Here is a 15,929-nt window from a genome sequence, read left to right on the forward strand (position 1 = left end):
CTGGTATGCACTGTGACATAAATAGACATATTTCTACTAATCAATTTGGGGCTTTAGAACCAGGGAAATTTGAATACCTGGATGTCCATCTACTTGTTCTTGATCAAAGATTACTTTAGAATTTATTATCACCAACTGAAACAGACATTTGCTAGTTGGTAATAAACCTGCAGAGTTTCTATCAATACAAAATTATATACGACAGAAGAAGTACTTACTAAATTATGTGCTGTTGCAAATCACCAGAACATGTTAGTCACTTGCACAGAGATTGTCTCTAGACAGCTATCAGTTCCCATATTGGGCTTTCTTTTCCTCTGTATACATGTCTAATACAGTTTTTCTGGTACTTTTAAGTTCAAATAGCAATGCCATATTGCTGATTGTATTTTTTCCAGGATTGATCATGTCCAATGGTCAGACATGGAAGGAGCAAAGGAGGTTTGCACTAATGACACTCAAGAACTTTGGATTGGGAAAGAAGAGCTTAGAGCAGCGCATACAGGAGGAGGCCCTCCATCTTGTGGAAGCCATAGGAGAAGAGGAAGGTGGGCCTGTCACAGGGAAGTGCAGTTGGCTGTGGCCCTTTCGTTCATTGAATAGATTCTTATTGCATAAATTTTAGTCTTTTCTCTGCAGTGTGCTAGGCACTGAGAACCGAGCAATGAACATTTAGTAATTCCCTTGCCCAAGGAGTTCTACAGCGAAGCACACAAATGGGTCATTAAGCAAATTGTAGCACTTAAAGTCTGGTTCTCTATGTGACTTCACAGATGTTGACAAAGTCCTTAAATTGTTCTAGGCTTCTTGTAGAGCGCTAGAGCTGAACCTTTTCATATCCTGCTCTACTATGCATATTTTATGTCATATACTGTGGAATCTTTGTAAAGAAAAAATAAAGAAAGAAGGAAAAGAAAGAACAAAGGGAGGGAGGGAAGGAAGGAAGGAAGGAAGGAAGGAAGGAAGGAAGGAAGACAGAGGGGGTAGGAGGAACAGACATTACCCAATATCTTTTAAAGACATATGCCCTCTCCCCACCCCCAGGACAGCCTTTTGACCCTCACTTCAGTATCAACAATGCAGTTTCCAATATCATTTGCTCTGTCACCTTTGGGGAGCGTTTTGAGTACCATGACAGTCAGTTTCAGGAGATGCTGAAGCTACTGGATGAGGCCACGTGTTTGGAGGCATCGATGATGTGCCTGGTAAGTTTTTTGACTTCCCATATTTTGGAAACAATATTGGATTGTGACTGACTCAAAAACAGATAAATTTTTTTATTTTAGTTTTAGAGATTTTTGGAAACTAATATATTGAATTTGATACAAAACTATTTGTAATATAAGAGCTTAACATATAAAAACATTTCTAACATTTACATTGGCACATATACAAGTATTTGGAAATTCCCTTTTTTAAAAACATAGCAGTCTTATCATTGACTATGATTGTCTCCTTCTGTGCCTCTCTCTTCCTACCTCAGAGTCACTTTCTAGCCCATCAGGTTGTTTTAAGATTCCTCTTTGTAGGCAGTGTAGTGTCTGAATGTGTTGTCATTTTTTCTGTGGTTAGGTATTTGAGCTGTCCCTAGGTTCGGGATATTAGGAATAATATATTCATGAATATTATGGTGCCAGTGTTCAAGTGAACACATCCACTCATTTGGATCATTTTTAGTGTGAATCTTTAAAAAGTTATTTATTATATTTTTAAGATTATTACATAATTATATGATTTTTTCCTTCCCTTTCCTTTCTCCAAATAATTTATTTTTTTCCCAAATACTTTAAAGTAACCCTCTTTGCCCACTTTCACATTCACAGCCTCAATTTTTCATGAATTATTGATTCATATGCATATGTTCTAGAATATATATCCCTAAATACATAATACAACGGACTTAGCCTTTATAAACTTGCTTATATGTATGTTTTTAAGAATGATCATCTGGTGTTGGATAGCCAATTGTTGGGATCTTCTCTGGGAAGATGTTTTCTCTTATTCTCAGTAGCCCTTAGTTGCCTATAGTTCCTTGCGTTGGGTTGGTATCTCTTCAGTATGTCTATTGCTATTGTCTTTTTTTCAGCTCAGAAATAACTTTTATTTCTTTTGTATCTGGTAAGAGTTCATTTGTGGTATAGAATGTATTCCATTTTACTTCTGTTGGAAGAATTACCCTCTAGCTATTTCTTAAGGACAGTTTTATCTACAGTGTAATTTGATTCTTTCTTTACTTTTAATTTTCACTGTGGAGGAGCTATCTAGAGATGACAGCAGGTTACTTAAATCACTCTGTATTACCTCAGGACTCCTTTGACAATTTATTTTTATTATTATTGATTGCATGAAATTAGAAGGCCTGAATTTGGTCTGAGTCATATTTAGATACAATTGTCCTGACTGAATGGTTGTTCTCTTTATTAATTTATAGTGACGTTTTATAAGTCACTTTCAGCTATTTTGGACTTGAAATCTATTTCTCAGATACCAGGATAGCAAGAATTGTATGTTTTAAATTTTCTTTTGCTTAATAGTTGCTTATTTTCTCTCTTATTACTCTCAGTCTGTGGGTGCTCTTGCCTGTACAGTATATCTCTTAGAAACAACTCTTCAGTCTTTGTTTATTCCTCTAGTCTATGTCCTTCCTCTCTCTCTCTCTCTCTCTCTCTCTCTCTCTCTCTCTCGCTCTCTCTATTGTGTGTGTGTGTATGTGTAAGTTTGTATGTTGGCCATTGACATTAAAAATTGCTACTAAACAATCCACACCAATTCCCGTAATTTTGATGTGGTTTTCTGGTTGGTTAAATTCACATTTAGTCTTTGTTTTCTTCTCTATTACTGTTACAGGTTGACTTGTTAATTCTCTTAATCAAAACAGATTCCTGCATAGCTCTCACTAGTTCAGCCACTCTATGTACTTCTGTCTGTCCTTTGTCCGCATGATTTACATTGCTTTTGATCCTCTTCTGTGTATAATACTGCTGCAGTGACCTTCTCCTTGCTGGTTTAGTGTACTTGGGTACACAAGGGTTCCAGAGAGAATGGATCTGAAGCACAATTACTAGTCCTTCAAAAGTTCTCTTTCCCTTTGCAACCTTTTGCTTCTATACATCCACATCTCTGTAGTGTATTTATTCTCACTTATCCTCTTCCCACAGCACTTTCTCTTCAAGTTCAGGGATGCTCTCATTAAAATTTGATGAATTGATTAGCATATCTTATAGACAAATGGAGCACAAAGAAATTGATCTGTTGTACTTGATTGTATTCTATGTTCCTTGTTTTAACTCTTAATTGTGGTAGTTACAAGTTCAGCAGCTCCTTTGCTTTCCACCTAGTAAGCAGAACCTAGGAAATCAATAAAGTTCAGCGAGTGCCCAGTCAACTTATAGATTATGTACCAGGGAGGGGAAATATTAGAAAGAACAGAGAGATAGGAAAGAGTGATAATAAACATTCTTGACATAAAACATTAAATGAAACACTTTGATAGACACTATAAAAGCACATGTCCATTAATTTTCACAATGGCTCTCTACATATAAAATAATGAAACATATGTCTGAAACCTGGTACAAAAGTATTCAAGCAAATGTAGACAGTAATTCACCACACCTCTGTGGAATACTTTTTGTGTCATACCATTTGGTATGCAGAGAGAGTGACATTTCACTGCTAAAGAATACAAAGTTAATATTACTTAATAATATTAAACACTGACATAATTTAACAATATAAATGATATTGAATATGTACATGCTTTAGTGTTATCAATAATATTGCTGGTAGCAATAAATATTAGAATACTTTAATATTATTAAGAATATTAAAATTATTCATATTATTAAAACTATTATCAAACCTAAAGGTAGCAGAAGTAACAACTAGACATTTGCCTCATTTTATGTATTGTTGATTTTACACTGTGCTATGCTATCTGTTTCCCACTAAATATTATTGAAACTTTATTCATCATCCACTTTACTTCAGTCAAGATTTCTATCTCACCATATGGAAGTTACTTTAGAGACACCCGCATACACAGCAACCCACACAGTACATGTTAGCAGTAATTTTCCTGAGAAAAATAAATCCTGAAAAAGGATTAGAAAAAGCCTATGTCTATAATCAAGTATCAGAGCTCCAAGGATGTGACTTTTGAGTATTACTTTCATGAAATGAAGGACAGGGGTCATGTTCGATTCAGAGATATTTTCTAGTCACCATGAATACTAACTGCTTAGACCTGAAAAAGAAATGCCATCAGTGTGATCATAGCTGTGGACATGACTGGAGGGTGGAGAGAAACATGGATAATGATGAAGGCTTGAAGGCTTCCATCTCTGTAGGGCTTACAGGTGCAACACACCATACCCAATTATGAGTGCAGTGGATGGTTTCACAAGTCATGTGATGAAATTGGTAAATGTTCTCTCTGGGATCTATTTGCAAACTGATCTGAGAAAGCATGAATAGTAGAATAAAAAACAATTGAATAGCATGCAAAAATTCAGATAGGAGAGATGATAGTGTAGACCAGGGAGCAAGAAGCTGGGCTGATGAAAAGTAGCCTGGTTCTTCATATATTTTACATGTCACAGATAAACACCTGTATATGCAGTGGTGACAAGGAAGCCAGAAACTAAAATGACCCTAAAGTTTCACTAAATGAAACAGAGGGAAGGACAAGATTCTTCAGAAATATAGAAAAATGACTCTACTCTGTCTCTAAGATATTCTTATTTTTCTTTATAAGCTCTACAATGTCTTTCCATCCATAATGAAATATCTTCCTGGATCACACCAAACAGTTTTCAGAAACTGGGAAAAACTGAAACTGTTTGTGGCTCACATGATGCACAGTCACCAGAAAGATTGGAATCCCGCTGAACCGAGAGACTTCATTGATGCTTTCCTCACAGAAATGTCAAAGGTGAGGAAGATACTGCCTGGGTCTTCTTAAAAACTATATGGTGATTTAGTAGTTTCTATTTGATCTTGTATCACGTTGCCATGTGTTTAAGGGTGTAGTATTGCACTGATTCAGTACTAGATGAATCCCTATTCCTACTGGCCAGGTGAACTTCTTCTGAGGATTATAGAGACTCCAACACCATAGAGACTCCAGGATCAAGGTCTCAAAGGGCACTGATATCCTTTGCATGGCTCACTCTTTCCTCCACCTTCAGTATCAATCTTGTAGCATCTTTCCTCTCTCATTATCTGCTTCTATCTTTACATCTTCTCTCTCTGGTTCTTATGCTCAACCCTTTTCTCATAAGGATAATTCAGTCTAATATTCCTCTCTCAAATTAATCACTTCTGCAAAGCCTATCTTAGCTGATCAAGTACCATACACACGTTATAAAATGAAGATCTGGGCATCTTTGTAGGTAAATAATTAACATGCCATGTAAATATAAATTATGAATAGTATTTTAGAAATGCATGAGAGCATTATGCCAGGAATATTATTAGAAGTAAAGACTTCAAAGTCCAGAGTGTTAACCATTACAGCAGGGAAGTAGCACAGTTTCGCAAATCCTACTTGGAAACTCATACAGATGTTAAACACCTACAGTGAAGTGGATGGATACAAAATAACCCAAAAGAATCAGTAGCCCTTTGATATACAAATTAAAAGTAGTCTGAGAAAGAAGTCATGGAAAAAATATCCTTCACAATAGCTACAAATAATACAAAATATTTGGGATAACTCTAACAAAGTAAGTGTAAAAAAAACTGTATGACAAGAACTTCAAGTCTCTGAGATGGAAATTAAAGAAGATATCAGAGGATGGAAAGATCTTCCATGTTCACGGATTGGTAGGATTAACATAGTAAAAATTACTGTCCTACTAACAATCTACAGATTCAATGCAATCCCCATCAAAATCCCAACACAATTCTTTACAGACTTTTAAAGAACCATACTCAGCTTTATATGGAAAAACAAAAAATTCAGGAGAGCTAAAACAATTGTGCAGAATCAAAGAACATCTGGAGGTATCACTATTTCTGATTTCAAGCTCTCCTATAGAGCTATCGTAATAAAAATTACATGATATTGATATAAAAAGACAGGTTAATCAATGAAGTCAAATTAAAGACCCAGGCATAAATCCACACACCCATGGACATGTGAATTTTTACAAAGAAGCCAGAATAATAAAATGGAAAGAAAGAAAGCATGATCCATAAATGGTGCTGGTCTAAGTGAATATCAGCATGTAGAAGAATGCAAATAGATCCATATCATTCACCCTGCATAAAATTCAAGTTCACATGGGTCAAAGACCTCAACATAAAACCACTGGACCTAATAGAAGAAAAAGTAGGGAATAAGCTTGAACCCACTGACAACTGTTCTGAACCAAAAGTACAAACACTAATATCAACAATTATTAAATGGGAGCTCATGAAACTGAAAAGTTTATGTAAAGCAAATGACACTGTAAAAAGGACAGAATGACAGCCTACAGAATGGGAAAAGATTTTCATCAATTCTTCATATGACAAAAGGTTAGTTTCCAAAAATCTATAAAGAAGCTAAAAAAAAACTAAATGTCAACAAATCCAATAGTAAATTTTTAAATGGGATGCAAATCAAAATAGAAATTCCTCAACATAATAATCTCAAATGGCCAAGAAGCACTTAAAGGAATGTTCAATATCCTTAGTCATCAGAGAAATGTTAATCAAAATGACTCTAAGATTTCATCTTATACCTGACAGAATGTCTAGGATCAAAAGCACAAGTGACAGTCCATGCAGGAGAGGACATGGAAAAAGAGAAATAATCCTCCCTTACTGGTGGGGGTACAAACTTGAACAGTCACTTTGGAAATCAATATGGTAGTTTCTCAGAAATATAGGAATCACCTTACCTCAAGAACCAACTATACTACTCTCTGGTATATACCAAAAGGATGTTTAATTCTATCACAAGGATACTTGTTCAACTATGTTCATAGAATAGCAGTTTTATTTGTAAAAGCCAGAAACTAGAAACAAGATGCCCCTCAACCAAAGAATGGAGAAAGAAAAGACTTCATTTACACAATGAATTATTACTCAGTTGTTAAAATAACATCATGAAATCTGAAGATAGATGGAACTAGAAAAAATCATCCCAAGTGAGGAAACCCAGACCCAGAAAGACAAACATTGTATGTATTCACTCATAAGTGGATATTAACTGTAAAGTAACGAATTTTGCAATCCACAGTCCCTGAGAGGGTAAGCAACAAGGAGGGCTCAAGGAGAAGTATGAATCTTCCTGGGGAGGGGAAATAGAATACACGTTACAGGTAGACTGGGGGAAGGTAGGGATGGGAAAAAGAGTGGTGGGGTGGGGAGGATGGAGAGAGAAAGTACTGGGAGAGACAACTGAAACTGGGAGGCATCTCAGGGATGAGACAGAAACCTACTGCAATGAAAACTCCCAGGAATATTTGAGGGTAACCATACCTAAGATTCCTAGCAATGGAAGATAAGTAACCAGGCAAGACTGCCAGTGGGTGCATTGAGACACCAACCCTCAACACAATAATATCCTAAACCTACCTGCAATATGAGCTGAATAAAAGTGGTACAGAAATTGTGGGCGTGGCTAACCAGTGAGTAGTCTAGCTTAAGACCAATGCCCAGAGAAGGAGCCCACCCCTGGCCCTGCATCGAGGGCTAGGGACAAGAGGCTGGATAAATCAGAGACAGAGAATATAATCAAAAACAACCAGATAAAAGTCAATGAAATGATTCCTAATGCTCTTCTGATGTACTCGTAAATAAGGGCCTAACAAAATCATAATCAGAGAGGCTTTATCCAGCAATTGATAGAAATAGATACAAGACCCACAGGTGAAGATTAGGCAGAACCCAGTGAATCCTGTTGGAGAGGTAGAGGAAGCTTCCAAAGGACGTAATGACACCATAAGAAAACCAACATAATCAACTAATGGACTTATAAGACCTCAGAGAGACCAAATTACAGGGATCCTGTAGGGGTGTGACCTAGGCCTTCTGCATAAAGTAGCTCAGTCTTCTTGTGGGACACCTAACAGTGGGAGTAGGAACTGTCTCTGACTTTTTGCCTACTTGTTGAACCCTTTCCTCTTAATGGATTGCCTTGTGCAATCTTAATATGAAGAGAGGTGCCTAGCCTTATAACAACTTGACATGTCATGTTTGGCTGATATCCCTTTGAGGCCTGCCCTTTCCTTTGGGGAAAGGAAAAGGAGTGAATAGGGTAGGATGTGTCTAGAAAGGAAACGGAGTAGAAACTTCAGTCAAGGTATAATATATGAAAAAATAAATAAAATTTTAATAAAAATCAAATAAGGGATCCACTGCTGTTTGACATGAAGCCCTGAAAATGGAAGATATTGGCCCTTTATGCACCTCCTGGGCCTTTACCCTTAGGTAATAAATAATAAAAGTTTCAATTAAACTTCTTAGCTCTAGTTTTTAATGAGCTGATCTACAAGCCAGTCATCCACTCCATCTCAATCCCCACTGCAGAACACAGGCAAAGTTTAATTCAATGCCAGAGTTTAACTTCAAAGTCTGAATGGGGCCTCTGTCTCCCTCTGACCTCATTTCAAGACTCCAATTACTCAGAAATCTAGAAAGCAGCTGCTTGCTTGTAGGAGTTGCTTCTTCTGCATCATTGTAAAAATACTCTCAGAAACAACTTAAGAGAGTGAAAACGTATTTTGTTTCACAATTTCAAAGAACTTAGACCCATTATTACAGGAAAAGAATGGCAGAGATGCTTAGCTCATGGTGGCAAAGGAGTGTGGTGGAGTCTGCCCATTATTATCTACCAGGAAGGAGAACCAAGGGCAGAGTGCAGGGCCTTGTTATAACCTTGATTCTGTTCCCAGTAATGGGCCCTACCTCCTAATTCTCTTGAAGCTCTAAATTAGTCACAGAAACTAGGAGCCAAGCATTCAAAACCTGAGCCTTTAGGGGATGATTTGCATTCAGACCATAGCATTAACTGTACTTCTGTAATCTCGGTAAGCCTCTGGCTAGTACACATCATTGCATCAGTCATAGAATCTTTGACTCACAGGATTCCAGGTTCCTCCCCTGACCAAGTGTACAATGGTAAATGGCTTCCCACCGTCTCTTTTAATTCATCTTCCTGGTATAATATCAGTAGATGCAACATTATATCCCTGGAGAAGGAGGCAAATTTTTTACCATATGGAGTTCAGGTTTGAGACCATCAACATTAAGAACCATATTAACAAACTTCTAGAGGAAGTTAGTAAAGAAAATATGGCATTCTAAAGGACAACTGTTAGGACCTGAGAGATTTTGGCATGATTTTGAAATGAAAGATTAAATGAGAAAAAGGACAACCAGCAAACATGGAGATTTCACTTTATTATTTCTGTAGGGAATAAAAATATTTGTTCAGTGTTTGCTATATTCCCATTTCATTTCTCACAATTTATCATGATTAAGATGTATTTTGTATTATTCAGGATTTTCTAGAGTAAAAAGTTGATGGCTGTTTTCTCTTAGATAGACAGACATTGTTGAAGTCGGTGAACTACAGCCTGTAAGATATTCTAATGTGTGTGTGAGCTTGCATGCATGCACACACACACACACACACACACACATCTGTGTATATAGATATGTTTATGTGTGTATATGTATATGTGGGGGGGGATTTATTAGAGTGTGTGGTTCAGCAAGTTCAACAGTGACTGTCGACCAACAGAAAATATGAGAATCCAGTAGTTCTGTTCACAAGGCTGGATTCTCAGCTGATCTTCAGGATATGCCAGAATCCAAAAGAAGTAGGCTCTAAATCCAGTGAAAGCATTGACTTCCAATGATTTTAAGGACAACCAGGTGAAGGGAAAACACTTCCTTTTTCTATGCCCTCTATATAGACTGCCACCAGAAGGTGTGGCTGATATAAGGTGGACCTTCCCACCTCAAAATATCTGGTTAAATGGAGCCTTTCCACCTTAAAAGATTGAATTATATATTCCTCACAGGGGCACCCAGTCACTTGGGTTTTAGATAATTCCAGATATATCAGGCTGACCCCAAGAATAACCATCACAAGTATTATTCTTTTTGTTGTTGTTGTTGTTGTTGGTTTGTTTTTTTTTTTTTGATTTTTCGAGACAGGGTTTCTCCATAGATTTTTTGGTTCCTGTCCTGGAACTAGCTCTTGTAGACCAGGCTGGCCTCGAACTCACAGAGATCTGCCTGCCTCTGCCTCCCGAGTGCTGGGATTAAAGGCGTGCACAACCACCGCCCAGCTACAAGTGTTATTCTTTTGTCATGAAACTGAAGCAGAGAAATGTAACGTAAGGTAAAGAACACTCTAGGCCATGTCATGACTTAGTCATATAATTGATACATGAATCCAAGTGCTCCTTTGTTTCCAAAACTCTTACATTTTACTAAAAGCTTTTTCAAAAGAGTAATCATAAAAAGCTATTGTCTCGGTTTTTATCCACTTAAATGTTTTTGATCAACCTCTCTCACTTGAAGAACAACAATACAAACCAATGAGGTCAAAGGGAATATCATTCTGAAAGATTCTTTCCAAATTTGTTTGTTTCATGACTCTGTTCTTCAGATAATCACAAATCCTCTAACTAAAAAAAAATATACACACTGACTTTTCTAGCACCCAGACAAGACTACAAGTTTCAGTGAAGAAAACCTCATCTGCAGCACTCTGGACCTCTTCTTTGCTGGGACAGAGACAACATCCACGACCCTGCGCTGGGCTCTGCTCTACATGGCTATAGACTCAGTAGTGCAAGGTGAGCTTACACTCAGTACACACAAATACACATACACATTGGGCAAGGCACAATGGTAATTCTGGAAGCTGTTGCTTAGCTAGGCCAGAGGCTAGAATAATGAAATGGAACCCACGGAGCAGCTATGAGGAGAATCTTTAGGTCTAGGGGAAAATAGAGAAGCCAGCTTTCAATGAGGTAGGTTTCAGTAAAAAGTGACACTGTCTGATTAAAGCCCATGCAGTCCCTCCTTCCTTTTCAGCAATGCCTTCCTATTTCATCCTGAATACCATCTGGATGCCTCAGTAAGATACCTGACATCCTGTTGATGTTATCTCTGTCTGTCCAGACTGAACCACACACACTCTGCATGGTGTCTCCCTGCATTACATTTTCTCCATTGGCATTGTTCTTATTCTTGCCTATAAGCAGAATGTTGGACTTCCTCCCTAACAAAAGTGAGCTATTTCAGTTTTTGAGCTTTCAGAAGAATGTGCTCAGACACTACCTCTTAAAATTGTTTAAATTTTACCAAGAATTGACTGCCTGGTAAGGATCAGGTATCTTTCTCCTTTGGCAGTTACATGGCATTTCCATGACTCTACTTTCCTTCTCCCTGCATTCAGTTTAGTTTTAGCACCTAGCTCTATTCTCCCCTTCCATAGGCCAGAGCAGCTTCTTTGTTAACCAATGGTAATAAAACTATCCACAGCATTTGGAGGGGAATCCCACATCATCTCTTCTTTTCTGTCTAAATAAAAGGAAGGTTTTAACTTTAACATAGTAAGATTACATATAACAAAACCAGTATCAAGCAATAATTATTGTTACAATATTTAATCTATTTGTATCTGCCAAAATTTAAAAAATATTCTATCATCTAATTTATCTTTCTGAGTCTAAAATTTCATATCTAATTTATTTTTTATCACAACTAAAGAAAACTATAACTGTACCTATCTGTCTTCAACTCCATCAAAGACCCCAAAAGAACATAATATTACCCAAGTAAACAAGAAGTGCATTGTAAGCAACTTCCAAAGTTCTAGAAATGACAGAGACCTAGACAGTCACTCAAAGTTCTTTTGTAACTCTGGTGCATCCATATTCAGCCTACAGGCTTATAGTATCTGGTAGACTTTTCCATGAAGCAGGATTTAAAAGACTGTTTTACCTATTTTGGCAGTTTGTCAAACACTTTCTTCTGTGTCCTGAAGAATGTCTGGCAGTTTCCTCTGTGAATCAAGAACCCTAAGAACCACCCCATCTTTTGGAAAGCTCAGCAGACACTTTTCTATGGGTCCTGCATATCCAGTTCATATAGCATAATATTAGGCAGTCCAAGCAAGAGCATTTTCTTGCCCAAATGGCTAGCTTTGTCACCTTGAAGGCAAATTCCATAGTGTGTTTCTTCAATGTCCATCAACCTCTCTGAAGTAATTGGTGGTACCGGAATCAGACATGTCTTACTGTCATAAGAAAGTCTAAATTCTTAAAACATTGTAAATACCATATTCTGTAGGTCTTAGAAAGATTAGAAGAATACCTATCCATCTGAAATATATCTCTATAAATCTGAGAAATCTAACATGAATACAGTTTAATTATTAATTTTTGATTATACATTACATTTTCTAATGAGCTACATAGACACAATACCTTAAATAAGAACAGAAATATATATATATATATATATATATATATATATATATACAGTGTAACAATATCAACCTTAATTTTGTAAGAATAGACCAAGATCCATACCAATGCAAGTATTCACCTTTATATTATATACCCCTATAAATTAAAACAAACATTTATAAACAATCATTTTGGGAATTTGGGCATTGTTTTCTCCAAACTGTTTTCTGCTCTTGGTTGAGCGAACTATCTATAAGGTTCATGGAGACCTTTTACATGATCTTCATCCATCAAACCACATTAGCCTAGAAGGATCCACAGTTTCTCATCTTCTGTGAAAACAGAAGCAGAATCTCTTTTTCAAATTAGCATATCTTTAGACTCAAATTTTGAAGTCAAGATACCTTTAAAATATGCATATGGGTTTAGCTTAGCAGCCCATGCAGTGATATGTCTCTCTGTACTTAGCTCATTCCAGTCAAAAAACTAAAAGAAATCCAGGAAATTAAGATTTTAGCTGGATAGCAGTGCAACCACTATTACTACAGAAAATCGGAAGCTATATGGGGACAGCAAGAAGGTTCAATTATTTCTTATGTTAATACAATTTCAAGTAATTATTAAAACATTCTTAAACTAAGGTCTACTTATTCTTAGTGGACAGATAAGGAAAGCTAAACTGGAAGAATGTGTGCAGCTTCAGCAGCAACAAAGGTCACAATAGCTTACAATGTACCTTCCACTCTGGCACATTTCCTTAAGAAGACACAGTCTACAGTATTCAGTGAGTGAAAGCTTGTATCACTTATAAAGTTTTTCTTGAAACCTAATTACTAGTGGAGTGGGGTTAGGAAGTGTTTATCCTTGTGAACTGCATTAGTGCCTTTAAAAGAGATACCAGACTGGCCGGAGAGATGGTCCATCTGCTAAAGGTACTTTCCACAAGCCTGACTATCTGAGTTTAATCCCCAGCAGGCAGAGAGCACAGAAGAGAACCGACTCCTGCAAGCTGTGCTATGGACTTCACTCTGCACTTGGAAACATGTGCAAGCACACACAAATAAAAGTCATGGAATATTTTCTAATTTTACTTTTAAAAATGGAAATCAAAGAGATTCCCTTTTTCTTATGACACTAGAATACAGCAAAGCTTTGCTGTCCATGAGACAGAAAACTTCATCCGTTTTAGACAGGAAATGTCCTGATGTCTTAACTGTAGGTTTTCCAGACCATCAAACTCTGAAAATTAATCTTTTATTTTTTACAAACCACTAGGTGAAAGAAAACAATTTGCAGAAACCCGCCCACATGGTTATCACTGTGAGCTTAGCCAAGTTGATGAGAGCTATTCAGTTCAAGGTCAGTGGAAAGCTATGGCTATGTTGTAAGAACAAGGAAAGTTACAGAATTGACAATTTTCCAACTCTGGTTTCTGAGGAGTTGAGGAACATAGTGTCTCTTTGTAGACAAAACAATAGGTGAAATGTCAGGAGATAACAGCTTAGAGACAACTTCTCTGTCTTCAGAAGAAAGCACTAAACTTTGAAACCAGCTGAGTTCCCCCCACTACCCTGTTTTTTGCAGAAAAAGTACACACTGAGATTGACAGAGTGATTGGCCATGGGAGGCAGCCAAGCACAGCTGACCGAGAGTCCATGCCCTACACCAATGCTGTCATCCATGAGGTGCAGAGGATGAGCAACATCATCCCCTTGAATGTTCCCAGGGAAGTGACAGCTGATAGCACACTGGCTGGATTCCATCTGCGTAAGGTAACTTTGCACTCCTGGCTTCCAATGCTCCAGTCCATTCTTGGCATTATCTGAGTAATCTAAATCTAAAACATAACATGCATTTCTGCCTTCAAAAAACAATTAAACAGAGATAGATAGTATTCCTTAAAAAAAAAAAAAGAAGAGCTTTCCTCCAATGTGTCTAAATGCTGTTTATGTGCATAAAGAGTAGAGAAAGGAAGGTTTCTTGGTGGAATCTACTTTGATTTTAGCAAATAATGTAAATCTGGCTTTAGCAGCTGAAGGCTATCCTAACATATTCCAATGCTAATGTGACCTCACAGGAGTCAGTTGTTCTTGCCACAGCTTTGCTCCCAGGTGTTTTCCAGCTTTGCATACTCTCCCGTTGTTGAGAACTACGTATCTCACCAAGAAACCAGTCAAAAAAGAAGCATTAGTTGTAAGAAAAAAAGAGATAAGAACAGATGTTTGCCAAACATACATGTGCTGAGGGTGCTTATTATCCCCTTTTCATAGCGATTTGGTCCCTACTCTAAACACTAGACCATTGAGACTTTGGGAATTAATTTTACCTAAGATCTCTCCACTATAATTTCCAGCCTAAGGAGAGTTTAGATCCAGAACTACTTAGGTTATTAGTACTGCCCAGGACTTGCTACCTTAGACATTAAAAGATCTCTCTTATACTTTTCTCCATGGAACCCTCTTGCGTTCCCTCTGTTCACAGACCAAGTGCATAGCCCAGCTTAGAATCTCAGGATTTCTGCAGAGCATGCTCCTCACCACATCACACTCCTTCTGTTCAAGGCACAATTTTTTCTGTTCTTTCTGTTTGCTGTACACTGAAAAAAGGTCAGACACTTCTTGGCAGCGACAAAATAAATACCCAAGGTTTCAGTTCAACATGACAACAAGGAAGTGACTCAGAAGATCAGTCCTCATGATGGTAGTCAGGAAAAGAAAAAAAAAAACCTGCAGGAGGCTAACCCCCACCCCATTTATTCCACGCAATACTTGAGCATGGGGAATGGTGACACATAGTCATGGAAAGTCCATCTGCCATTACTTAATGATCTTTAGAAATGTCCTCATGGCCAGTCTCAGTGATGATTTTTGTAATCACCTAGACAATTATTAATTGCCAGGATCCAGAATCAAGAGTGTCTGCCAGAGGAGGCCTCTGTGGATCTATAACACTTTGTCTTAGTGCCTCAGAATGTATTGCTCCCCTGGAAAGTTTAAGTCTACTCTGTAAACACAGATACAATTCATTCATTTAACCTCAGAGACAGGTTACTTCTTTACATGTCCCTGTAGGAAGGAGCTAGGCTCATGATTGTTAAGCCCATGTCCAGTTATCTTCCCATGGATGGTACATGTTGTCTCCCTAGACATATGCTGGCCTGTTCTCACAGCCCTGTATTCTGTAATAAAGAGCAGATTGATAGGCTTGGAACAGCCTAAGGACACACAATCCATCATGGATCTGGACTAAGGACAGGATTTTTCATGGAACTGTCTGTGTGAAAAGTAATGGGAGTTTGGGAACCCCATCCCTTGTCTGGGTTTCTTCCACGTATCCAGCTTTGACTGTTTGTTGTCTTCTTTAGGGGACCATGGTCCTCACCAATTTGACTGCACTGCACAGGGATCCCAAAGAGTGGGCCACCCCAGACACCTTCAATCCAGAGCATTTTTTGGAGAATGGACAGTTTAAGAAGAGAGAATCCTTTCTGCCTTTCTCAATGGGTGA

The 15,929-nt window shown here is 37.6% G+C and overlaps 1 protein-coding gene across 3 annotated transcripts in view; it reads left to right on the top strand.

Annotated features, from left to right (window-relative positions):
- The window catches only part of LOC121448239 (cytochrome P450 2J4-like), a 34,726-nt gene that overhangs the window by 12,095 nt on the left and 6,702 nt on the right, over window positions 1-15,929 (top strand). For all 3 annotated transcript variants that reach the window (XM_041652088.1, XM_041652089.1, XM_041652090.1), the window contains 6 exons: window positions 399-548; window positions 1,045-1,205; window positions 4,757-4,933; window positions 10,664-10,802; window positions 14,007-14,194; window positions 15,787-15,925. In XM_041652088.1, the coding sequence (XP_041508022.1) occupies window positions 399-548; window positions 1,045-1,205; window positions 4,757-4,933; window positions 10,664-10,802; window positions 14,007-14,194; window positions 15,787-15,925 (954 nt within the window). The remainder of the gene's footprint in view (window positions 1-398; window positions 549-1,044; window positions 1,206-4,756; window positions 4,934-10,663; window positions 10,803-14,006; window positions 14,195-15,786; window positions 15,926-15,929) is intronic.

Source organism: Microtus oregoni, unplaced genomic scaffold (assembly GCF_018167655.1).
Source record: "Microtus oregoni isolate MIOR12 unplaced genomic scaffold, Mior012 000005F_ref0000423, whole genome shotgun sequence".
NCBI lineage: Eukaryota > Metazoa > Chordata > Mammalia > Rodentia > Cricetidae > Microtus > Microtus oregoni.